This window comes from Curcuma longa, chromosome 2 (genome assembly GCF_044706935.1).
Source record: "Curcuma longa cultivar G26 ecotype Majalengka, Jawa Barat chromosome 2, ITB_CL_G26_1.1, whole genome shotgun sequence".
NCBI classification, from domain to species: Eukaryota; Viridiplantae; Streptophyta; class Magnoliopsida; order Zingiberales; family Zingiberaceae; genus Curcuma; species Curcuma longa.
Window position 1 is genome coordinate 16,486,454 of NC_133862.1, and position 26,068 is coordinate 16,512,521.

Genomic DNA, 26,068 nt, shown 5'->3' on the forward strand with positions numbered 1-26,068 from the left:
AAAACTAAGTAAATAACAAGGGTAAAAATGGAAATTCAGTCTTATAGAGAGTTAAAACTAAGATGAGGTAGTTATCAGGTATCAAATCCTAAAAAAAATATATAAAGACTGAATCTAAATATAAATAAGAGCAAAGGGATTTTACTTTAATTCGCTCTTATTTCAAATCTTCAAGGAGATATCTTATAGTCTTAATTATAATTGAATTGATTATAATAAAGTAAAATTGCTGAAATGGACATCTTATAAACGCATGAAGCGCAAACGGGATTGCGGCATTCGGTCGAACACTCGTCGCTCTACGGCGTTATCAATGTTGTCCTTCTCCGTGGGTCCATGCCCTCGACTCCAAGGTCGGCTTCCGCCTCTGAGCTTGGCAAGACCAAGAGCTTGGAGCTTCCATGCTCCTCTGAGGATCCAATGCGGCATTCGACGAGCCGGCGCGAGGAAACCACTCTGGAGAGACAGGGTGATGTCCACGGAAGCGATCCAGGTGGTCCAGGCCCTTAAGTTCGCCAAGGCCTCCTCCTCCTCCTCCTTCTCGCCTCATCGGGTAGACAACGTGATCGATGCTCGATTTGGGAGGCTTCTCAAGGCGGACCAATTGGCTGTTCTCGACGAGCTCCAGCGACAGAACGAGTGGCAACTCGCCCTACAGGTATTTGTCTGATCGTATCGAAGTTTTAATTTATCGGTGCTACATATATTTGTCTTGCTGGGTTCTTGATCAGTTGAAAAATAACAACTCCTAAAACCAAGACGTCAATACATGATTAACAGAAATATCTACTCGACAAACACTGGAAAAATTTAATTCCTTGTAATTTCTTATTTGGTCCATTTGGTGACATATGTTGATGGTTATGTACCTCCAAGTCTTCAAATTTGGCTAGAACTTAGTTAAGTTTGAAGAACTTTGAAAGAAGAAATAATTGAAAGCCCATTGCTTTAATCACGATGTCCAATATTTAATCCTCTACATTCTGAAATCGCTGCCCTTTAGTATTTTCTTAGTTGGATGATAATACAAAGCTCATAGTTTTCTTATGGGCACAATGTACCTACCATTTTCTATCTCTTGGAGTTGTTAATGTTTATGAATATCTATTTTTCAAGGCGTAAATTTCCTCATAACTTGAGCCTTTGCAACAATAGCTTAATGAATCAACTCTAAAATTCTATCTGAACAAGAGGTCTTGCATTTGATTGCTACCTCAATAATCTATCCCCATTAAGTTGAGCCAGTTGACATTGTGACTTATGCCAGTGCAACCCTGTTTGCTCACCCATTGACAGACTTAAGAATTTATGTTTATTGATTAGCTCAAGATTAACGCTTGGACTAACTTAACTAACATGGAGATGTATTATCGCCTAGCAGGTTTCAAACACGAGACTTCATGCTTCAATGCTATATTAAAGATGTCTTAGACTAAGTTAGCCAATCAACTTTATCCTGACAGTGTCAATAACATACCCTTAGTTAGGTTAAGCCAACTCATTTGTTGGGCTCGCTATAGTCCACTTAACTCAACCTCATTTGTTAAAAATTAAATATATGAACGATCCCATTCCTAATAATGCAAAGTTTAGGAATTTGTATCCTACTAGTTTTACTTTTAACATTCTATACATATCCCTTTTTAAGTTGAGTTTGTTCGTGTGTTAGTTTTATATCAGTCTATTTCACTCTAACCTCCCACACACAAGGAGTATTATGTATTATGGTATAGATTTATAGATTTATTTCTTTCCTTACAGTTTAAGCTTTTAGTAAGTTAACCACCAGTTAAATTTAACATTTATACAAGTAACTATTATAAAGTACCAAAAATATGTTTAATTGTTTACAGATTTTCTGTAAGTCTAAAGAGCTTGATTGTCTTAGAACTTGTTCATAAGAGTGGAAGAAATAGGGGAAGAAGAGTGGGAAGGCTTCCTTAATTTTGAGAAATTAAGTGCAAAGTTCACTATGTAGGGGAAAGGAGAGGCATCTCCTTGATTTTCTTCTATGCCTTTAAAATGAGCATGCTGAAGTTAGAAAAGAAATTCCTTTCTTTCCTTCTGAAGCAGCAGATCTTGGAATCACAAATTGATTGGAGGAGATTATATTAGATCAAACATAGGTGTACTTAATAGTTATGATCTTACTTATATTGCCATCCATAATCTAAATCACTTAACCAGATTTGAGGATCAATGTTTCAAACTAGATCAGTTTAATACCATTTTGTTAATTTTCCTTGAGCTCTATTATTAAGCCTTCCAAAGCTTGCTTCATTCTCTTAGTCTTGGATCTTGTCATGGGTCCTCCAATTCCCTTCAATGCCTCTTCCTCCTTGGTTTTATCTTGTAAGCTTGTATCCCCTCCTTGGTCCACATCAACTACTCAAGAACATTATTATATTTAGTCATTTGGCACAAACATGAAGTAAATATAATAACCAAACTTTGCTTTTATTAACAATAGAATATGATACAAGAGTCCTTAATCAATCATCACATAATTGGTCCTAGGGATACTATTAACAATTGGACATGAGAATTCATGTTTATACTCATTAGTTAAACAAAAATTTTCATTCGTGTGATTGTCAAATTCTCCTCCATGACTACTTCTTATTTTTTTATTTATTTAATAAATTAAGTTATTTTTTCTAATGTTTCTTTTTTATTTTTTAAAAAATAAGTCTAAGTAAATTTTGAGAATTCATCTATTATTACCAAACAATATTGACTATCATTTAACTATTTGACTTTGTTGCTTTCAAACATTCTTTCTAATATACAAGTGGTTTTATTTGAGTTAGTTAGTTTACGAGTTGATCTAGTTTGTTTTCCCTTTTACATGCATCACAAGTTAGATTATTGGATTGGGTTAACTTTGGTAAACCTCTAACTAGACCATTGTCACTGTCTAATGTGAGTATGACATAGCCTAGTTTTTTCTTGTTACAGTGAAGCATGTGTGTGAGGAAGATGGTAAACTAATAGTATAAACTTTGTTTCTCCTAGCTCCTAGTAAGGTCAGTTTTGGTTCTTCAGTGGATTTAATAATGCATTCATTAGAATGAAACACTACTCTATAGCCAATGTCACATAGTTGACTAATGCTAAATTAAAAATTAAATTGTCAACAAATAGAACTTTCTTAATAAATAAATTTGAATTTAATTCTATGTTATTTGACCCAAGTACCTTTACTTTCTATTATTCCCGAAGCGAATAGTTTCCATTTCCTTGAGCTTGAGAGAGGTGAACATTTCTCAGGATTCGATCATGTATTTGGAGCATCAACTATCCAACATTCATTCCTGTTTGACTTGACTTATCAAGTTGTATGAATCTGATTTAGCCATGAGAGCGGTCTAGTAGGTTTGTTCTAACTCAACCTCTTCATTTTCAACACTTAACTTCCCCCAAAGCTCTTTTTCATCCTTAAATGGTCTGATTTTCTCGAGTTGAGCTTGAGTTAGACCACAAAGGATGACAGTGGTTGCTTTTGCATTTGATTGGGCTACTTGCTTGGTGTTGTTTGCCCATTAGTTGAAGTTGCATAACTCACCTTTCGAGACTTTGGGCATGTCGACTCTTTCTTGAATGACTTTCCAATAATTTGAGTCACTTGTAAGAATGCACTTCATCTTGTCTTTCAATCAGAAAAATTATTGCCATCAAAAAAGGAGTATGAGTCATGTTGAGTCTTTCTTACATGGACATATTTGAAAATATCTCCAAGATTTTTACAAACCTTGGGTAAGTTGCAAACAAATTATTTTAGTAGATTAGGGCTTGGTTGGGTTATTGTTAGGGTTGGATTTGGCTCAAACTAGGCTCAAATTTAATTGATTGTTTTAAGTTGATTAGATCTGACTCAAAATGCAAAATTCATCCTAAGTTAGATTTAGGTTTTTCTTTGGGCAAGTTAAGTAAGAGGTTCCTTACTTGGCTTTAACGTCGTGATGAGGCACAGAGACTCTTCTTTGATATTGGAACAACAACTACTTCTTAATATAAGGACAAAATAAGGCACTCGAACTTGACTAACTTTAGTACAATCCCTTAGTCTAACTGGTCTAGAACGAGGTGAGTTAGCTTCGACTAGTTCCACTTGACTAGATGCACCAGATAGGGTACTCCTTATCCTTCCTAGACATGCACCTAACCAACCTTTCTAGCTTTATTAGCTCAACCCCTCTGATACTAATTTGTAGGATCGAACTTGATGCTAGAGAGGGTGAATTGAAGTTTATGAGCTGATTAATGAAACTTAATTAGAAAATTTAAAGCAAATAGAGAAGCACAGCCAAAATAAATAGAAACTAGCTTAGCACAAAATTGATCAAGTAAACTATGAGCATCAATTTCACTAGTAAGATGATGTAAGCATGCAAAACATAGTTAGATATTGATTATAAAAAAGCATGCAAGACTTAGTTAGCAATTCAATCAAATAAAGCATGCAAGACTTGAGCAGAAATTAACATGCACAGTAATAAAAATAATATGATTCTTATTTATTTTCTCTCCTTTCTAAAAAGCCTCTTAGGTAGAGAAACCTTAAAAAGAATCTAAAACTTAAGCACAAAACATAAGAATTGTACGATAACTGAAAGAATAAAATAAATGTACGCTATAGAGTTGTCGATCATAGTTAGAGCTCAGGATTGCAACGTGTCATCATCGTAGCAAGCACAGGAGCACAAGCACTAAGATGAAAGCTTTTTTGAAAGCTTTGCCTCAAGGCTTTTTATATAGCACTCCTTCAGTTGCTGATGTGACAAGCTCTTGTGACTAAAACCTCCTTGGTTGCCTAGAAGCTACTTACATGGCTGCAATTCTTATCTGATAGATAACGTCATCAGTGGTCTCCAATCAATTGGAACACCTCCAATTGCTTGGAGCTTGGTCAAATCTTATCTTGACTGTTTCACTCAAATCATTGGATCTAGTCTTCTACCAGTAACCTAGGAGCATTCTCGGTTGCTCAGAGGATGCGATCACCCACTCCTTGCTCCAGTCACTTGCTCAACCTCAACTCTATCAGCCAGGCATTATCCCCAGCTAGTCACCTGAACTCCCTTCTGTTTGCCTAAATCCGTCAATATTAGCTTCCCTGCATTTGTTATATGTAATGAGCATGATATAAGATATAAATTTACTCATGTGTACCTTAATTAGATGTTCAGCTCCCAGCTGATGATGTGCCTGTTTTATATAGAATATTTACCATTATTTTGCATGTATTTTATTTCGTTACACGAGCATACTTTGCATATTCTTTTCTCTTTTGCATTGATTATATTCTTTTAGCTCGGAGAACTACTCTTTATGCTTTTTGATTGATAGGACATGAAATCAGAGCTTCATTGGAGCAAAACAGCGAGGAACATGCTCTGGCCGTATCCCATGACACGAGCATGTTCCTCCAATTGGAGTTATACATAAAACTAAATAGCCGAGGAAATTGTACAGCTTAGCATGCCTCATGCCCCATTCACTCGAAGGCCGCCTTGGTTATGACCTAACATGCCACGACCTTGCCACCAGGCACATGTGCCCATTGACCCGCAGGCGACACCCTACTATTTTTTTAAGCTTTATCAAGATTGGTCAGTTTGGAGGGCTATAAAAATCACTAGAAGCCTCATGATCATGGGAGGAGATGTTTTCCTGTGATAAGGAACCATAGGAGGGTCATTTCCAAGGAGTTGTCAATGTTTCATCCTCCTTAGAGCTTGGAGATTCTTTCAGATACATCGGCAACAACACAACTAAGCTTCCTCTTCTCTTTTCTCTTTGATTTGAGTTGTAGGATATTTTCCTCTTTGTCGTTTGGTTGTAACTCCATCTCCATGAAGTAGTTCTCTAGATTCTAGGATGAGATAGTAGCTCGATGTATGTTTGGCTTTCATCTTTTATGCTTATTTATATATTTATCCATGAAACCAGCTTTATTGCACAAACATGATTTTGACACTAATCATGCATCTTGATATCCTATAGGATATGGAGAAACACTGAAAGATGAACTCAAATCTCCGACCCATAAAAATCGAGATATGAGGGGTTGTTCAAAAAATAGGCCAAAACCTCATGAGGACACTATTGGCTATCACAGAGCTTAATAGGTTTATCCTGATTGGCATCACAAAGTAGGGGATGACATCTAAAGGAGCATGGGGCATCGTGATAGAAGCCTCCATGAGAAAGCAGTAGCTCTAGTAAGGTTGCCTTGAAAGTAGACGTTGTGTTTGGATAGCCACACTAGTATTATTCTAAAAGTCTATATCGGTATCTCAGGATAGACCACCTGCATGCTTATAAATATTGAGGTAAGAAAGTAAATAGTATTTAGGATGTGAGCAGTTATTGTAGCGAAACTGAAATCCTAGAGTCGTCTGATAACATACTTCATGTTCGACTGGTACTCGACTTTACAATCCCTGTGAGATTGATCTTTGTATTACTTGACCACAGCCATGCACTTGTGATTTTCATACATCTAATTTTTGACGTCGTTGCGAACGACTGTGTCAAGATCAATATTGATTCTATTGCAATTTGGTTAATCTGAATTTTTCTTTACTAGTAATTTCCTTTATTTCACTAATATCCATTGATTTTTTGTAGGACACAATGAACGTTGACAATGATAATAGACTCTTGGGAGACTTTACCACCCTAATTTCCAAAACATGGGCCTAACATCGTGAGGCTTCCGATAGATGCTAAAAATTTTAAGCTAAATCCGGCATTAATTTTCACATCGTGTGAGTTGAAAATCATTTGAAACATAGAGTAAAGCAGTAGAAATATAAATAACACACAAGTACACAATTTTTTTAACTTCATTCATAGCTACTTGGCTACTACTCCAAGGCCCTCAGTTAGTTTGACTGCTTCGGTGGGCAATCACTAATCACTTCTCTTTCGAAAGAAAAGGAGGTTTGTTTTTTTTACAAGTGAAGGGTTCGACAACAACCTTATTGACCCTTAGACATTAAGCGCAAAGAAATGAGATAATGATATAACTAACAACAACTCAGTGTTACCTAAGCCTAGGCTTGTGGGAGCTCGAAGTGGTGTCGCAGAATTGTGGTATTGTTGGAGTTTGAATAAGGCATCTTGAAACTCGAAGCAGGAGAGTAGCATGTACCTGATCAATCATTGAACTTCTTTACTGCACTAGTCCAACCCTTCTTTTATAAGGTAATCCGAGTGCTTGGAGTGCCTTCAAGTCGTTTCCACCTTAGCCCGACACCTCAATGAGTTAGCCACTCCTAGGCTCCTAGTCCTAGATCACTTTCAAGTGCTTGGAATACCAACATGGCAACTATTGGATTAGACTTCGCTGGATGCGACTTATCTTTGCCCGAGCGTCTAGATCCCTTTTGGGCTCCTGGATGATTACGTGCATGACAAATGGAAGTGCGTCACCTCATCTTCAACGTTGAAACTTAGCCTTTCTAAGCACCTAGAGTTGGTCTGGATGCTTGGAATAATCTGGAGGCCTAAAGCTTGATTTGGGTGCTCATAATCGATGATTCCAGTCAACTTCTAATTTAGGTTCCTGCATTATATAGTGAACACAATAAACATTGTATATAAGTTTAAGTGGTGATAGTCTTACAACTATCTAGTCTACTTTTAGATTTTTAATGAAACTCTGAGTCAAATCGACATCTACTGTTCCTTTCAAAGGAAACGTGTCCTCACCCACTAATCTCAAGAGAGTTTATTTCGTGCCAAATCTTGGTCCTCCAGACCTTATTTAGGCTTCCTGCTTAGCCAATGATCCTTGACCCCCAATCTCTAGTCCAACACGATCTTGGTCCTCCAGACCCCATCAAGTCCCTCCACCTAATGTCCTTGATCTGTTAAGATGTTTGCCTAGTCCTTGCAACCAAGACTTCTTTGCCTAGTCTCCAGCTAGGACTTTTCTGGTTATGCTCCCTACACGCCTAATTAAGCTCATTAGGTCACAACATAATCTTAACTTTGAACCCTTTACCATTATCAAAATGTAGGTTCGATTATCTGGTGCTTTCTACACCAACAGTCTCCCCCTTTTGACTATGACAACTTAGTTCAAATTTAAATATAAAACATATTGAAACCATTTCAAAAGCACTTAGCATCATAATACATTTGCAATAAAGTCTATCTTCAAAAACTTTTTCAACAACTGGTTTTTAAAAATAATGCTTGCACTTAACTTAATCTCTCTCCCTGGAGTTAATTTAAGGGGTTCAATTATAAGTTATCAAAAATACTCTTAATCTCTCCCCCTAAACTTAACGAGACTTTTCACTTGACTTTTGAAAAATACTTGGCATTAAAAACTTTTAGCTTTAAAAATGCTTAACTTTAAAAACACTTAGAAAAACACTTAATTTTTTCCTAAACTCTTCCCCATTGACAAAATTAAAACAATTGAATTTAGTAGGGAGAAAGTGTTAAGGTGGAAAGGAAATTGTGAGATAAATTTTTTTCTAAGGTTTTGAAAGGGAAACAAGCCAAAAGTTTGAAATACTACACATAACCTTTCAAGAATGTGTTAAAAAAAGAACAATATAATTGATAACACAATTTAGACAAAATGATTTGGATAATGAAGAACTTGAATGCTTAAAAGGATCGTAGAGTCCAAGCATGCATAATTTGAAATAAAAAATGACTAACTTTGAAAATAAATTATTTAAAAATAAATCATCTATAAAATTATCCTTGCTAAAATATCTAATTTTTGTTATTAGTTGATTATTAGAAGATAAGAATTTTCAAAGGTAGTCAATTAAGTCTAGGTTTCAAACCAGTCATGTACTATGAATGATTACTTAATTTGATCAATATTAAGTTATATTTTTAGCTTAGATTTTTGATGATGTACTGACATAAGCATCTGAAATCCAAGTTTGACTCTAAATATCTCACACCTTTCTAAGTGTCTCAACAGACAAGGTAACTCTAATATACTTGTGAGATGTTGATTCTCTAAGACTATAGGTTCATGCTTTCTATAGAAAGACCTAGCTAAGTCCATTAAACAATATAGGTTTTGAAAAATATAAGTTCTGAAAAACATAAGTTTTTGAAAACCATAAGTGCAATGATTTAAAAATATCGTACTCGGTTGAACACATTCCTAGTTGTCTTCTTAAGTTTAGAAAACTCAATTAGATTAGTGCTAAATTAATACAAAAGATCAATATTAGTAATATTAGGTCAACTATAGTCTAGTGCAAGAAGTCCACCATAGTCAAGTACAAAACTTGTACTAAATGAGTGTCTCTCGAATGCTAAGAGTTATTGATCTACTGGGGGTGGAAGAGGATGACTCATGCTCCAAGATTTGAGCATCTCCATCATCTAAAGATGTCAAGCCTAATGTTGCTCCTCCATTCTCTGGTGCTCACTAGTCATAGTCTACTGATAAATGGTGACTAACTCCTAAAGACTAGTGACTGAGACTTGAATACTGATAGCTATCTCCTCAAGTTTAATCACCCTCTGCTCTAAAGTGAGATGAGTAGGAGTTGCAGGAAGCTGAAGGAGATCTACAAGGTCAAGATTAGGCATCTCCTTTTCCTCTGCTGGTGCTTGGTCAGGCTGAGGCTGGTTCCTCCTCTCCAAGACATGATCCCATATTTGTTAAAGTTCAAGGAGTCAAATAATTAAAGATTAAGTCAAATCTAGTTTATCATGCAAGAAGACAAAGCAACAAGGAGGATCCTTCAATTCATCATGATGAAATGCTCCTTCTATATCCAAAAAGATTAAGTGCATTTAATGCATTAGATGCATTAAATGCTCCAACATTCAAAAACATGAATGTTGGAGCATGCTCCAACGTTCATGTGTCCACAACGTTCAAGAGGCTCTCATGTAACACTATAAAACCACCTTGTATGGTTACTTTCAAGATAATGAATAAAAGGCTTCATGTTTTCTCCTCTTTCTTGCAACAAGCTTTTCATTGGTTCTCCTCCATTTTGTAACAAGCTTTAAAGTTAATACCAAAGCTAAATTACATCAATATCTATATGTATTCCAGTTAAAGAGAAGTTTCTAACACCTAACATGAAAACATCAAATTCAAGAGAGGCTAGCAGTGAGGTCAGGATATGATAATATGATATATATACCCTCCTACTACTGTTGATGCTAAGTAAATAAATGGTATGAAATAGATGTAAATTGATGTCTATATCTAACTAATGACAAAGTGTATATAGTAAAAATGAATGAAATGGTCACATCACAACAACATCCCTAGTAGTCAAAGGTAAAATGCATGTTACTAAGACTCTTTACAAGAAATAAGAATGAAACTGGGTCATTGTAGGGGCCTTCTCCTCCCAAAAAAATACGAGTGCATCTTATCAAGTGTGATATGGGAGTAGAGATCACCAAATGATAAGTCCCTAGGAGGGTAGCATAAGAATGTGGATGATAAATGCCTAAGCCCTAAATTCTCCGTAATGATCGCTTGAGAAAGTGTATAGTTCATATCTCCAACTCTAGTGGTATAGGCAAGGTCATCGACCTTAACTAAGTTATTATACAGCTTAGCACACAAACCTATGTTAACCAAGCTAGTACAATAAATAGGTTACCTAAATAATAGTAATCAATAACCTCTATGGTGGGTATGCATGATCTCAAACAAAATGACTTAAAGAGATATCTAGAATGCAGAGATGTATATGATGCAATCACAAACATAATCCTAAGTTCCTCTATTAGAAGCCTAAGATCAGTACTAAGAGTACCAACTTCAGTGGTCTTTCTTTTAATCTATTAACATAAAGAATTTGATTTATTTATATAAACATATGATCCTAGACAGCTCAGACATTGACCAGAGTAAAAAATCATGGAAAAATAGCTCAAAAATTTAGTTTGGAGGGGATTGGATATGAGAGCTTTGGGAATCTTATAAAAAACTCATTTGGGGCACCAAGATGTGATCTGGGCGCTTGATCGTTCATTTAGGACTGCTGTGTGGTGGTGAGAAATGGTGAGGCTGGGCACTCGAGGGTGGTTCGGGAGCCTCAACCTTGGAAAAGGTGAGATTTTTAGGCTGAACTCCCACCAGGGCGTGGGGCACCCAGAAGTGGACCAAGCACTTCTGGGCGCCTCGAGGGTTTTTGGCGGGGTGTTAGGATTCGTTCTAGGCTCTTGTTTCGGTAGGGTTTTTGAATTTTAAATCATAATTTCATTTTGTGAGTCATTAGAATTGGATTTGATTAAGTTAAGATAATTTTAACTAATATTTAGGATTTGAAATTATTGATTTGATTTAGTTTAGATTAATTAAAGTTTGGTTAAGGTTTAATTTATATTAAGTATAGTTAGGATGAATTTAATTTTTTTAAGTTAAGATTAAAGATAAAACCATACTTAGAAAATTAATTAATGGTTAAAGGGTTTTAAGGTAAAAGGTTAATTAGATATATTTTAAATTAATTAAGGTTTAAGTTAAATTGGGATAAATGTTAAAAGATTAATTCACCTTTATTTGATCAAATTAGTTGATTCAGTTTTGGATTCAAAGATTAATTTGTTAACTCCTAGTTCCATCTCACCCAATTCTAGATTGTTAAACATGTTAGTCCTATAAGTTTAATTATGAGATAGTTTGTTAATTTTATCTTATTTAATATTAATTGTGAATCTAGAGGTTTACCTGACTTTATGTTAGATTCAGGTTTACTCATCAGTTCGTTAAATATACATTTCTAAAATTGACTTCCAGGTCATGGCGAAATAAGGGTCTTCTTGGTTATCGAGCAACGATCACTTCTTAGACAAAGTCTTTTAAAGAAATTATATATTTATTCTTCTTGGCAACTTTTGTCTAACTAGTTCATGTTGAACTAGGGTAGCTTCAATTAGTTTCATTAGGCTGATTGCACTAGGTAGAATTATTCAGCCTAGACATGCTTTCAACCAAGTTATCCTGGCCTACTATCATTCCAATCTCTTCTGATGCTATGTTATCAAAGTTAGGTTAAACCTTTTCTACCTAACCATTCTAACTTTAGCATAAAAATAAACTAAGCATACATTAAAAATAGTGAATCAAGTAATATCATGCAATTCATCTAATTACGATGGATTTTCTATTGGCTCACTTTAGATGACCACCCTGATAAGGTTTAGTCAGATAATGGGCTTGATCCTTGGGGACCTAATATTGACTCAACCAACTTGATTAGTTAAGCTAGACTTGGGTTCCCATGCTTGGACTCATTGTATATTGGTTTGGTTTACTAAAAGGTATGATTTGAACCATGTTTTATCTTTATATTCGAGTCCGCATCGATTATATACGGTCCTTTGAGTCCCAAGTATCGTATACTTAGAACTCAAGATGCAATGATCCTTTAAGGTTTCAACTTGAGTTTTCATATTAGAATTTTCTTCCTTTGAGTTGTTGGACTTGAGTTGAAGTTTTAAGTTGAACTTGCTCAGCTACAACACTTTGGTTAGTCTTCACCTTAAGGACTTTAACCTCCCTTTGGAGAGACTTGATCCGGACATTTGATTTTGCTAGTTCTCAAGTTAAATCATAAATCAAAGAATACAGTTTATTAACTAGGGGAGAGTTTACCTCATTATTGGGTTCGTCTGAAATGGATACAAATGTGTGGCTTATCTTGGACTCATCTTCATATTCGAATCCGGACTCTTGCTCGAACTGAGTTTCAGACGCGATTCATACCATCATTGCTAGGTGAGTCACTTGTTCATCTTCTTCTTCCGAAGATGAAGATTCATCCCATGTTGCCTTCAGAGCTTTCTTTGTCCTTTGTTTCTTGCCCTTTGTTAACCTTGGACATTCATCTTTGAAATAACCTTTCTGGTTGCACTCGTAGCAGGTCGCTTCATTTCATGGCTCTACTTAATTTAGATTTCTTGAATCAGACCATTTTCTTGATTTCCTCATTGATTAGTTCCTTCTTCTTCTTGAATAATTTTCGAACTAGGTTGACCAATCAATGGTAGTTTCGTCGTTGTCTTCTAACTCCAATTCGTTTGATTGTGGTTAAGCTTGGAATTTTGTCTCTTTCTTAGTTTACCTACAAACAAGGGTATATCCTTCTCGATCTAGCTTGTATTAGTCTGTTCATATAATTCAAGTTCTAAAAGTAATTCATCGAGTTTGATTTTAGAGAGGTCCCATGAAACCTTGCAAGCATCAATCATCGATCTCCACAAAAAGTTTCTCGGGAATGCTTTTAGAGCATACCTTATGATATCCCTATTTTTCACGTATTGTCCAATAGCATGTAGAACGTTGTGGATCCTTGTGTGTAGTTGGCTAGCCATTTCTCCATCCTATATTATTATATTATTTAATTTATTTAGTAACAAATCTCTTTTACATACCTTAGTGTCAGATATCCCTTCGTGTAGTTTGATCAACTTCTCCCATACGTCCTTTGGGCTGATGATGTGAACCAATGAGAGAAAAATCTCAAGAAGTCATAATGAATTGAAAAAAGAAAAAAAGAAAATCTCAATTGATAAGAAGGATGAATAGAACCTCGATCCAATATTAAGGAAAACTGAACTATAGTATAGAGGAAGAGGGAAGACGCACAACCTTGGGATGGAAGTTGATAAGTCCTTGAACGCCACAAGGGGATGCTTTAATAAGTTCTAGGTCAATGATGAATCAACAAGTGAGAGCCTCACCATGCTTTAGATTGAAAATATGCCAAAAGATACATGTGTGGCCATCATCCCCTTTATTTATAGCTATAGGGTGACCAAAAAATCCTAAAAGGCCAAAAGAAAGCCCATTTACTAAAGGCCTATGTAGACTACTTAGTCATTTTAAACTTATAGCATCATTACAATCAAAATAAAACTAGAAACATATATTGAGCCTACATATCCCTACTACATAAACATAAGCCCATCCAACGCTTGAATTATGTTGACTAAGTCACAAGACTTGCTTTTGATCAAATCTTCTTCAATTGTAACTTTGGCCTTGTTGCCTTACAAACTCAACTTTTCTTGTACAATTTAAACTAGCTTGGTCAGAGATAGGCAAAGGTGTCCAACGAAGTTAAGGGATTGAACCCATATACCACTTCAAAAGGTAAAAAATTAGTAGTAGAATGCATAGAGCAAATTCAACATGTGGTAAACAATCTTTCCAACCTTTTAAATAATTTTGAATGATAGCTTGTAATAAAGTAAATAAAGTTTGATTTACTACCTCAGTTTGTCCATCTATTTGTAGATGGCACGTTGTAGAAAATAAAAGCTTTGTTCCCAACTTTCCCTATAAGGTTTTTCAAAAGTAGCTTAGGAACTTTGTATCACGATCTAAAATTGATGTGAACCCATGAGAGAAAAATCTCAAGAACCCACAATGAATTGAAGAAAGCAAGAAGGAAAGTTTAAATTGATAAGAAAAATGAAAAGAACCGACCCAATGATTAGGAACACTGAACCTTAGTATAGAGGAAGAGGGAAGACGCCACAGTCTTGGTATAGAGGTTGATAAGTCTTTGAATGTCATAAAAGGATGCCTTGATAAGGTCTAGTTCAATAAAGAACCAACAAGTGAGAGCTTCACCATGCTTTAGATTGAAAATATGCCAAACGATACATGTGTGACTGATGTGAATCCAAAGAGAAAAATCTCAAGAACCCACAATGAATTGAAGAAAGAAAGAAGGAAAGTCTAAATCGATAAGAAAGATGAATAGAACCTCGACCCGATACTTAAGACAGTCAACCTTGATATAGAGGAAGATGAAAGACGCCACAACCTTGAGATGGATGTTGATAAGTCTTTGAACGCCACGAGGAAATGCCTTGATAAGTTCTAGTTCAATGAAGAACCAACAAGTGAGAGCCTCACCATGCTTTAGATTGAAAATATGCCAAAGATACATGTGTGGTCGTCACCCCCTTTATTTATAGCTATAGGGTAACCTAAAAATCCTAAAAGGCCAAAAGAAAGCCTATTTAGTAAAGGCCTATGTAGACTACTTAGCCATTTTAAGCTTATGGCATCATTACAATCCAAATAAAGCAAGAAATTGAGCCTACATATCTCTACTATATAAATATGAGACTAAGTGACTACTTAAGCCCATCCAAGGCTTGAATTAAGTTGACTAAGCCACATGACTTGCTCTTGGTCAAACCTTCTTCAATTGTAACTTTGGCTTTCGCATCTTTAATTAGCACATTAAGTGCTTCCTTCATCTTCTTAGCCTTAGCTCTTGTAATTGGGCCTCCATTGATGTATAATGGATCATGATCATCAACAACATCTAGAGTGAGTTAAATATGATTCATATTAGCTTGTTGGACAACTTGTTCACTTGGTTTGACTCCATCATTCCCCCTCTCCTCAAAAGGATTCATCCACAAATCTTGATCACCTACATCAAAGGGAGAAAGATCAGAAACATTAAAAGTAGTACTCACATTATAGTCACCTGGTAAGTCAATCTTGTAGGCATTATCATTGATTTGAGCAATGACTTCAAATGGTCCATCGCCTCGTGGATGCAACTTAGAAAGATGTTTAGCAGAAAATTTTTCCTTTCTCATATGAACCCAAACTCAATCTCCCGGTTCAAAGTGTTGAAATTTAGCTTTGGTATTAACTTCAAAGCTTATTACAAAATGGAGGAGAACCTATAAAAAGCTTGTTGCAAGAAAGAGGAGAAAACATGAAGCCTTTTTTCATTATTTTGAAAGTAAATATACAAAGTGATTTTATAATGTGTTACATGAGCCTCTTGAATGTTGTGGCTCCAACGTTCATGGTTTGGAGCATTTAATGCATTAATACATTAATGCATTTAATCTTTTTGAATATTCTAGCATTTAATGCATTTAATGCACTTCATGATGAATTAAAGGATCCTCCTTATTGCTTTATCTTCTTGCATGATAAACTAGATTTGACTTCATATTTAATTATTTGACACCTTGAACTTTAACACTCCCCCTCAAGTTAGGTGCATACATGTCAATGGCACCTAGCTTGATAAGCACCTTGGAATGGATCGCCTTGATATTCAGATGTAGGGAAGGATATTGACGCAACACTCAAGCTGCAAAAGGTTGGAATCCGCCAACCTAGCGGCCCCACATGATCGGCCCCCCGACCATCTGTGGAGAGGTAAATCACGGTGAATGCGGGACTGACCAGGGCGTGGTGGCCGAGGGATTTGGAAACATGGCACAGATTGATGTTATCGCAAATGCAACCATGAGCCCTCGAACCGCCCACCTCATGCTGCAAGCACCCATGCCCTGACCAGCTAACCCCGCCCGTGGGGGCATTGACGCCACACTCAAGAAAGATGAGAAGGTGAGTGATAAGTCATGGGGGTTTTGATCGCCACAAGTTGCCTTGATAAGATCAAGATTAGTTATTTGCCTAAGAACCAAAGGAAGCTCTCACAATAGAGAAAACTCTGATTTCATTCAAACTCAACATGCCTTAGTCATACAAGAGTTCTCCTATATATAGACTTAGTGGAGGTTGAAACATTAACCTCTACCACACTTCCGACTAAGCTTTTAATATCCAGTAAGACCCACTAGGCACTAATTAAGCATCATTATCATGCATGCATGCATGACATTTATTTCCCACAATTCCCTAATACTAGCTTAGGAACTCCCAAAAAGCATTAAAAATCCACCAAAAGACATCAAAAGTCACTTCATAAAATTCTCCCAAAAATATCTACGAAAATTGGACACTTGTAGCCCTTGAATGCATCTTGGATCATGTAGATTTGGGCCTTCAAGTTTTGTCTTCATGTTGGCTCAATTTCACTTTTAAGTTGAAGGAATGTGATCCATTTAATTGTTGCCTCCATTGTGCATTGATCCTCCTTTTCCTTGAGCTCCATTATTAAGCCTTCCAAAGCTTGCTTCATTCTCTTAGTCTTGGATCTTGTCATGGGTCCTCCCATTCCCTTCAATGCCTCTTCCTCCTTGGCTTTGTCTTGTAAGCTTGTATCCCCTCCTTGGTCCACATCATAGCTTGTTAAGGATGTCCTTCATATGTTGAGCAGTGGTTACTTTGGTAAAGATATCAGCTAGTTAATCTTGTCCATTGATAAGATGAGCTATGATGATCTTTTCTTCAATTTTTTCTCTGATGAAGTGACAATCTACTTCAATGTGCTTAGTCCTTTCATGGAACACTGGATTTGTTGCAATATGAATGGCTGACTGATTGTCACAATATAAGCCGATTGGGGAATTAACTGGAAAACCCAATTCTTCAACTAAGGCCTTCAGCCATATGAGTTCACTTGTGGCTGCTGCCATTGCTCTGTATTCTACCTCAGCACTGGATCTTGACACAATAGATTATTTTTTGGTTTTCCAAGATACCAAATTTCCACCTACGAACATACAATATCCAGTTGTTGATCTTCTATCTTGATGATCTCCTACCCAATCTGCATCGCACTATCCTATAATTTCTATATTATGGTTATTTCTCATCCAGATTCCTTTTCCTAGTGTCCTTTTCAGATAGTGAAGGATTCATTCTGCTACTTTCCAATGACTTTTCTTTGGTGCGTGCATGTTTTGGCTAAGTTGTTTTACTGCAAATGAAATATCTGGACGAGTAATGGTTAGGTAAATCAATTTACCTACTAACCTTTGGTATTGCTGAATGTTCTTCCAAGGATTGTCATTATCATTTTCTTTCTTAGATGTGAAGTAGGGGCTATCTACTGGTTTTGCTCCAAGTTTTTCAATTTCCTGTAAGAGGTCAAGTGTATACTTTCGTTGGGATAGAACTAGCCCATTAGGAGAGTAGGCTAGTTCTATACCTAGGAAGTACTTTAGTTTTCCTAAATCCCTTGATCTCGAATTTAGAATTGAGAAATGATTTAACTTCATTTATTAGATTTATATCATTTCCTATAATAATGAGATCATCTACATAAATAAGAATGATGACAATTTTATCATTTTCTATTTTAACAAATAATGAGGAATTACTACTGCATTTTTTGAACTTATAGCTTAAAAGAGCTGAGCTAAGTTTAGCATACCAATGCCCTTGGAGATTGTTTGAGGCCATATATGGCCTTGTTCAGTTTGCATACCTTCCCTTCATATCTTTTTTGAATTCCTTATGAAATTTCCATATAGACTTCTTCTTCTAGTTATCCCTGCAGAAAAGCATTAGCAACATCCATTTGATAAAGTGGCCAATCCATATTTATTGCAAGGGCAAGTAAGACTTGGATGGTGTTCATCTTGGCTACGGGTGCAAATGTCTCTTTATAATCAATTCCATAGGTTTGAGTGTATCCTTTGGCTACTAGTCTCGCTTTGTGTCGTTCAATGGTACCATCACTTTTGTGTTTGATCTTGTATACCCATTTGCACCCTACAGGTTTCTTCCCTTTAGGTAAATTGGTGATCTCCCAGGTGTCATTCTTTTCTAAGGCATTGATTTCTTCTTCCATTTCCTTTTTCCAAGATTGCTGTTCTTTTGTTTTCTCATATGTTCTAGATTCCTGTGCTTTATCTATGCCACTCAAGAATGCTTGGTGACTTGACAAGATATTATTAGTGGTATAATAATCAGAGATAGGATGACATAACATGCTAGAATGATAGTATGTTCTACGATTAATCCATTCAGATGGAGGATACCTTATTTTTGTTGACCTCCTTAGTGGTACAGAAGAGGAGGGTAGATGTTCAGTTTCTCTTGATCCACTATTGTTGGTTAATTGAGACGGAAGTTCATTTTCTCCCCCTTGTTCTAGACTCTCCTCAATTTCTTCAGTATTGAGATTGGTTCCTTCTTGTGAGCTTTTTAGAGACTCTAAGTTTGGTTCACTAACCAAATGACCTCTAATTTGATCCAAATTAGTTTTGTTCATTTTATCTTCACAAAACGAAACTCCTCATCTCTTTCATTTTGCCAAGATATCTTCCATCATCAAACTAAGTTGGTTCAATTTAGTTCAAAACTAAATTATTTGATTCAATAACCAAACGACCTTCAATTTGAACGAAATCGGTTTCATTCATTTTATCTTCATGAGATGAATTTCATCATTTTCTCCTTTGTCCAGTCCAACTAGACTTTATTTCTCATTTTGAGAATCCAATTCTCAAATTCATTTTAAATCATTCGGAGAACTTGTAGTGTGTGTGACCCAATAGGTTCTCGGTTATGTTGATCGTCCATAATTAACCATTAATTACAGAATGATCATAAGTGGCACCTAGTAGTACATCATAATCCTCAATTGATCGAAAAATCAATGATTGGTTCCAGAATATTCCTACCTTCAGTAGCTACAATGAGACGTGCCTCATTCCTTTCACCATCTTATACCGACTTGGTTCAGGACATGGTCTATGTGTGTTAGTTCTCACTAGGCTGAGTACGTCACACCTAGCCCAAGCTAGCTTTCTTGTTCTGTGGATTGAAATTACTTGTACATGTGTCCAAGAGTGTCATACTCTTGATATGTAATGCTTTAGCCAAAGACTTTCAGTAATAATCCTAACAAGTGGTCATAGGGTTATATGTCTCATTTTTAAGGAACGATAAATCCTATGTGGACTATTCAAATACTTTTGGGCACTTCGACTTATACTCAATCATCTGGGTCCACACCTTCTCGGAGATGTTTGCTCAAGATATCAAAGTATAATCCTCCATGACCAAGGTGACATGAATACTGTAAGTCAAAGGAAACTCGCACTTAAGCTACACTGACATCTTCATTGACATATATTTAAAATCATATGAGTCGTAAGGCAGGTCACTCCAATGAATTGGTTACCTTTAATGTCTCCAACCAACGAGATCAGCTGTTTGGTTAACCAAGGAGTTCAAAACGTGCTAGTCTCAACAGAATCAATGGCGTCTGTGCTCATCAATTCCTAGACTAGGGATAATTTCAATATATTCATAATTGTACATATAGAGATGCTCACTAGTTATGATCGAATCACAAATTCTCTCATGCTATAAATCGTATTGTGGACATTCAGTAAATGAGTTTATGACTTGAAATGGACCATCGCCTCGTGGATGCAACTTAGAAACACCAACATTCTTTTTAACAATTTTAGTCAAGGGTGCAGCTAAAGTACTGAAATTTTTAACAAACCTCCTATAGAAACTAGCCAACCCATGAAAGCTACGTACCTCTGTTATGGTTTTTGGTGTAGGCCATCCACGAATAGCCTTAACCTTCTCTTTATCCACTGCTATTCCCTTAGCACTAATTGTATTGATCCATCTGTTGGGTTCACTTCCAGAGATTTCCGTGATCTCGCGATTCCAGTAAGTCCTGAGATATTTATAGTCTTTTTATATGCGCTTTATGCAACATATTACGTAGATTCTTGTCTTTTATTAGCTTGTTTTTTGGTACAAAGATAATAGATGACGTTCTGTCACGTGAGGGCCTCCCGGTTGTCGTTGGGGGTACGAATTACTACATCCAGGTACGTTAATTTTAGAAAATTGTTCATCTTAGCATTCGATTGGGGATACAAAATATTCTAAGTCTAGTTTCTTCTAAATATTGTTTCTGTTTGATAGGCTCTTGTGAGTCCATTCCTTGTGGATGATCTAGTGGAAGATGTGGCTGCATGCTCACTGGATGAACTTCGAGGTGCTATGAGATAGCTTCATTTGTTCTGTGTTGCGAATCCTTTTAGAAGCCGTATTTGCCATGTTTACTGCCCTTTTTTGCTGTTTTAACTTTTGCGGTTCAGAAAACTGTGGAGTTGATGAAATTGCTAGCTTTGAGCGGCTGAAGGAGGTTGATCCAGTTGCTGCAAACCGGATCCATCCAAATGACATCAGAAAAGTAAATCCCTGATTAGCAATTTTCTTTTTTTCGCCTCCATTCACTTTTTTTTCTAAGTATTGCTTTCCCATGTTGATCGTTTGATAGTTCATTCAGATACATATACTTGAAAACAATGTTGATGATCATTTACGCCTTTGGTGTTTTCTGAGATACTTGCAATATAACAAATTTTAAAGAAAAATTTATTAGAACCAAAAATATTATAAACTTCCAAATCTTATCCAGAAAAATTGAGAGAGGACTCGCTGAAAATGCTGAGAGAAAATTTCTCACTACTTAGCAACTTGTGAAATTTTTAGTTCAGCAGCTCAATGTGGATTCTGTGGAAGTGACAACGGATTGTGGCACGGTGGAACAACATGATGTAGAAGCCTCTTTCAGATAAAAAATGTATCTCCTTTGTGACTAAGGCACATTTAGAGAGAGAAAACCTAAATGATGGAAGCAAAAGATGGCTTTAGAACGAAGGAAGGCTTCAGGCTGAAGATGAAAAGTTAGTTGCCTTCTTTGGTAATGGGATTGGTCAAGAAGTAGAGGGAGGAGGAAAAAAACTAAGAAACTTTTTGTTGGTGAAGGTGAGTCTCTTATGTTGCTATATCAAAAGAAGTTGAGTTGGGAAGTTACTTAGCATTAATTTGCTTCGAGCTATGGAACACCTACAAAGTGATGGGAATGGTTATCTCGAGTATTCAAAGCTTGGATCAGAGCTTGCACCTAGAGCTGTAGTGATAATAATTGGTGCATGTTGGGGGCATTTGAGGCAATTATTGTGTTTGCATTTGGCTCGTAGTTGAAGCACTAGACCAGAGAGGTTGAATTTGGTAGGGCTTTGAAGCATCTCATAGAGTGAACTAGAGGCATGTTATGTGGATGAAGTGAGGTGTAGCCAGTGTTAGGGCTAGGTTACACAGATGGAAAACTAAGAGGATGGATAATAGAGAAGATAACTTTTTAATATGTTCTATCCTTGTTTCTATTTATTCGCACGGAAACCTTAGAAAGGTATGAGAGGATCCCTTTCATCCACCATTTGGTTTTGACCAAATCTGGTGAAAACCAAATCACTTAACAAAATACTCATGCCTTTGACTCCTTACCAAATAACACCCATCCATGACTCATTACAAAATAATATCTCCAATGACTATGAAGCCCTAGTGCCTTTGCAAATGCTAGACTTACAAGTGATATGTTTCAAGTCACCTAAACGGTTTGAATTGACTAAGTTGATTGGACAGTTTGGGTAGACCATGTGGGTTGAACGACTTGAGTGGGTTGAATGAGCTAGATAGTTTAGGAGGATTGAGCGGGTCAGACAATTTGAACAAACTCAACAGGCCAGACAATTTTGATAGAATGAGTATGCCCAATAGGCTAGGTGGGTTGATTTGTTTAACGGTCTAATTAGGCTAGGCAAGCTAGGGGTTGAGTAGGTGGGCAGGCTAGGGGCGGGCTAGGTAGGTTGGATAGCCTGAGTGGGTAGAACTGTTCATACGTGTTAAACTTACTGTGCGGGCTAGATATGCCAGATGGGTTAGGCAGGTTGGTCCTGCAGAGCAAGGTCTTGTGATTGGTTGGGTCGGGTATGCTGGCCAAGTTAGCTAATTCAGACATGCCATTCGGCCCAAATGATCATTCATCCCACTATTTTACATCCTTAGAGGAAACAAGTGAAAGAATAAATTGAACAATATCTGTCCATCTATTTATCCATCTAACCATACTTATCCATCCCTTCATTTTTTTCATCCCTTGAAATAAACAGAGCTAGAACCAATTAGAAGTAGCAGAATTGGTGTAGGAAGCAGACAGACCCTTGCAAGGAATTGCTTATCATGGTTCTACTACCATGTTGCAAGAGAGGTTTGAGACAGATGCTTATGTTTTATTGGAAATCTCTTCCTTTGTACATAAGATAATTATATCGTTTGCTTCTGAATGTGAGCACATTCAGTATGGACTGTTATGACTTGAAGGGCTTCTCTATTGGGTAGCTGCATTTATTGTAGGGCAGCTGTGTGGTGTAGATTGTCCACAAACTGTCTAACCGTCAACATAGTTCATGTCAGATTGCATTCGAAAACTGAGTAATAATTCATAGAACAACTACTACTTTCCCTTTATGGTTTGGCAATACATTTAATCAGATGCAGTCCACTCATGCATCTTAAATCCTTAATTGTTATCCTGTAATGCTGTTTTTGTTTGTTGGCTTCAACCTTTTTTTGCTGTTTTGTGTTAATTAACATCTAGATGTTATTCTTTCTGTATATAATAAAAATAACCGACTATGATGTTTATCTTCCTTTCTATGTTTGTGTTTTTCCCCATTTTTTGTTGAACAAAACTTGTATGTGTTCTTTAATGAGTGTTGAAATTGCCCATCTTGCGCATGGGGCATGATTTTCCTTGTGTTTGTCTGTATAAATCATCCTTGATGTGAAAATATCAAAGTACCCATTTTTCATGACTATTAGTTTTTCTCATGTATTTATATGTTAGTTTTAATTTCTAAATTTGTCTCTTATTAATGTTTTTATGATTTGTGCAGATAAAACGTTATTTGGACTTGTATGAAAGCTTAGGTGTCCTACCTAGTAATCTTTTTCAGGGAGAGAATGCGGAGGTATACAACAAATTGGGAAACACAAATTCCCACTGTTGTTTTTGCTCCATTGCTTCTGTGACATTCTGCACTTTGATGCATATGCAGTGTACTGTGTCTGGTTGCATCTTCTGCTATTAATTTTATTTTATTTTTATTAATTTTAGCAAAGCATCTTTATTATTGCAAATATTTGAAAATAAACTAAGTTGCAATGGAACAGTGGATCGTTAATGGTTGAACTTTGAATTTTTCTTGTGGCATTGCAGAAGTGGGGACGCTCTGATAATTTTAGATATAATTGTTGTTTTGTATGGGTGGATGTTTCCCTGCCTATACTGGATAGATATGTGGAACAAAGAGTTGACTCCATGCTTGATTCTGGACTGCTGAATGAAGTCTGTGGTATCTACAATCAAAACACAGATTATACCAAAGGCTTATATCAGGCTATTGGTGTCCGTGAATTTGAGATGTTTTTTAAGAGCTACTTCTCCATTAAAGAGTCAACTGAGGTCCAATGGCCATATTTCTCAGAGATTGTGGATACGAATGGTGCCAGGCTGAAAAACATGTTAGCTGAAGCCATAGAGAAGCTAAAATCCAATACACGCAAACTTGTTCACCGCCAAGTAAACTTGTTTTCTTGTACCATCTCGTAATGGTGAAACTCATGGTTATATATTTTCAAAAAGAACATAGAAATTGATCATCATACATACTTAAGCTGCAATTCTTTTATCTCAGAAACGACGGCTTAATCAATTGAAGTCAGTTTTTGGATGGAACTTTCACTATGTTGATGCAACAGAAGCTTTTACCTGTCTGCACCGTGATCCCACTTGCTCATTTAATGAACTCAAACATCTTTGCTTATATGTAACATGTGTGCACCTACAGGCAACTCAGGTGATCTATGGCAGACAACAGTAGTTGAACCTTGTGTAAAGATTGTGAGAAACTTTTTGGAGGAACCAAGTTCTTTGACCAATGATAAAAAGCTAGGTCATTTCCAGCAAAAGAATCCAGTTTCAAGGGACTTGTGGACCCAATATATATGTGAGGTCAGTCTACCTGGCTCTTCAATTATATGGTTAATCTTTCTGATACTAGGATGTCAAGTGTTAGTGGACTTGCTTGAGGAGCCAATATGAGCTCTATTATGGTCTTTCTCCATTTCTAGGTTCAGGAAGTATTTCATTTTCCTGAAACTATCTAAAGAATGTTAATGCTTTTTCTAATTGCTAATTATATATTTTAAGATACTAATTTGGAGTTCCCAATGATGGTCAATAAATTTTATAATTAGACCAATTCAATCAATCAGGTGTGACAATGTGAACTCAATGCATCTATACTTAAAATTATTTAGATTAGTTTAAATGTTTGCATATTACTGGTGATAATGTATTAAGAATCTAATGATGAGACAAGTTCTGTGTAGTCCATCTCAGATAGTTAGGATTCACCATTTGTTAGTCGATTGAAGTTCGCAATTGGCCATTTGATTGTTATTTGATTTCTTTTATGTACCTTTTGATTAGATGTGAATCAATTGATGCTTAAGAGTATTTATTCTCATGAATTTGAATAGAACAAGAATATAATAGGAATTAGTATTAGTTAGGTTTATAGAATAATGATTCCTCCAAGTATTTATGAGTTTGATATAAAGAATAGATAAGTTCTAGAGGGAATAAAAATTATGTGGAAAATGGTGTTCCAGGATCATTTAAGAACCACAACCCTGGAATTTCTGTTCATTTTGCAAGCAAATGTTGCAAAATCTATGAAGAATGGAATAGCACATGTAGTCAATACCGAATTAGAGAAGGACCAAAAGTTAGAAGAGGTCCGAGTGGTTTGTGACTACTCAGCAGTCTTCCCTGACGAGTTACCAGGCTTAGCACCAGACAGGGAAATAGAGTTTGAGATAGACCTCATTCCAAGTACTAGCCCTATCTCAAAAGCACCATACCATATGGCTCCAGCAGAATTAAAAGAACTTCAGGAACAACACAGGTGCTACTCAATAAGGGCTTCATACGCCTTAGTCACTCACCTTGGGGAGCTCCCATGTTGTTTATGAAAAAGAAAGACGGATTTATGCGCTTGTGTATAGATTACTGAGCCTTAAACCAAGTCTCACCATTAAGAACAAGTATCCCTTACCAAGAATTGACGACTTGTTCGATCAGTAAAAGGGAGAAACAGTGTTCTAAAAAATATACTTGAGATCGGGATATCATCAGGTGAAAGTTAAGGAAGGTGACATCCCCAAGACAGCTTTCAAGACCAGATACGGACATTATGAGTTCATAGTCATGCCCTTCGACGTGACGAACTCTCCAGCCACTTTCATGGACCTGATGAACAGAGTGTGCAAAGCCTATCTGGATAAGTTTGTGATCGTCTTTATTGACGATATCCTCATTTATTCTAGGACTCAGGAAGAACATGCAGAACACTTGAAGACATTTAAATCGGATGACGTGGGCCAACTTCGAAGCTGAGTTCTTCGAAGAATCCCTTCATATGCGAGTATCTCGACTCTTCTCTTTAGATATGTCATTTGATATGTATAGTATTG

General features: G+C 36.4%; 1 protein-coding gene across 1 annotated transcript; it reads left to right on the forward strand.

Annotated features, from left to right (window-relative positions):
• Window positions 1-253: 253 nt before the first annotated feature.
• Window positions 254-25,991, forward strand: LOC141821721 (tRNA dimethylallyltransferase 2-like). Its single transcript, XM_074709066.1, has 11 exons — window positions 254-658; window positions 20,125-20,141; window positions 20,224-20,338; window positions 20,434-20,502; window positions 20,600-20,672; window positions 20,776-20,870; window positions 23,425-23,499; window positions 23,748-24,110; window positions 24,226-24,301; window positions 24,379-24,542; window positions 25,731-25,991. The coding sequence occupies exons 1-11, from the start codon at window positions 254-256 to the stop codon at window positions 25,989-25,991; spliced, it is 1,713 nt and encodes a 570-aa protein (XP_074565167.1).
• Window positions 25,992-26,068: the final 77 nt, after the last annotated feature.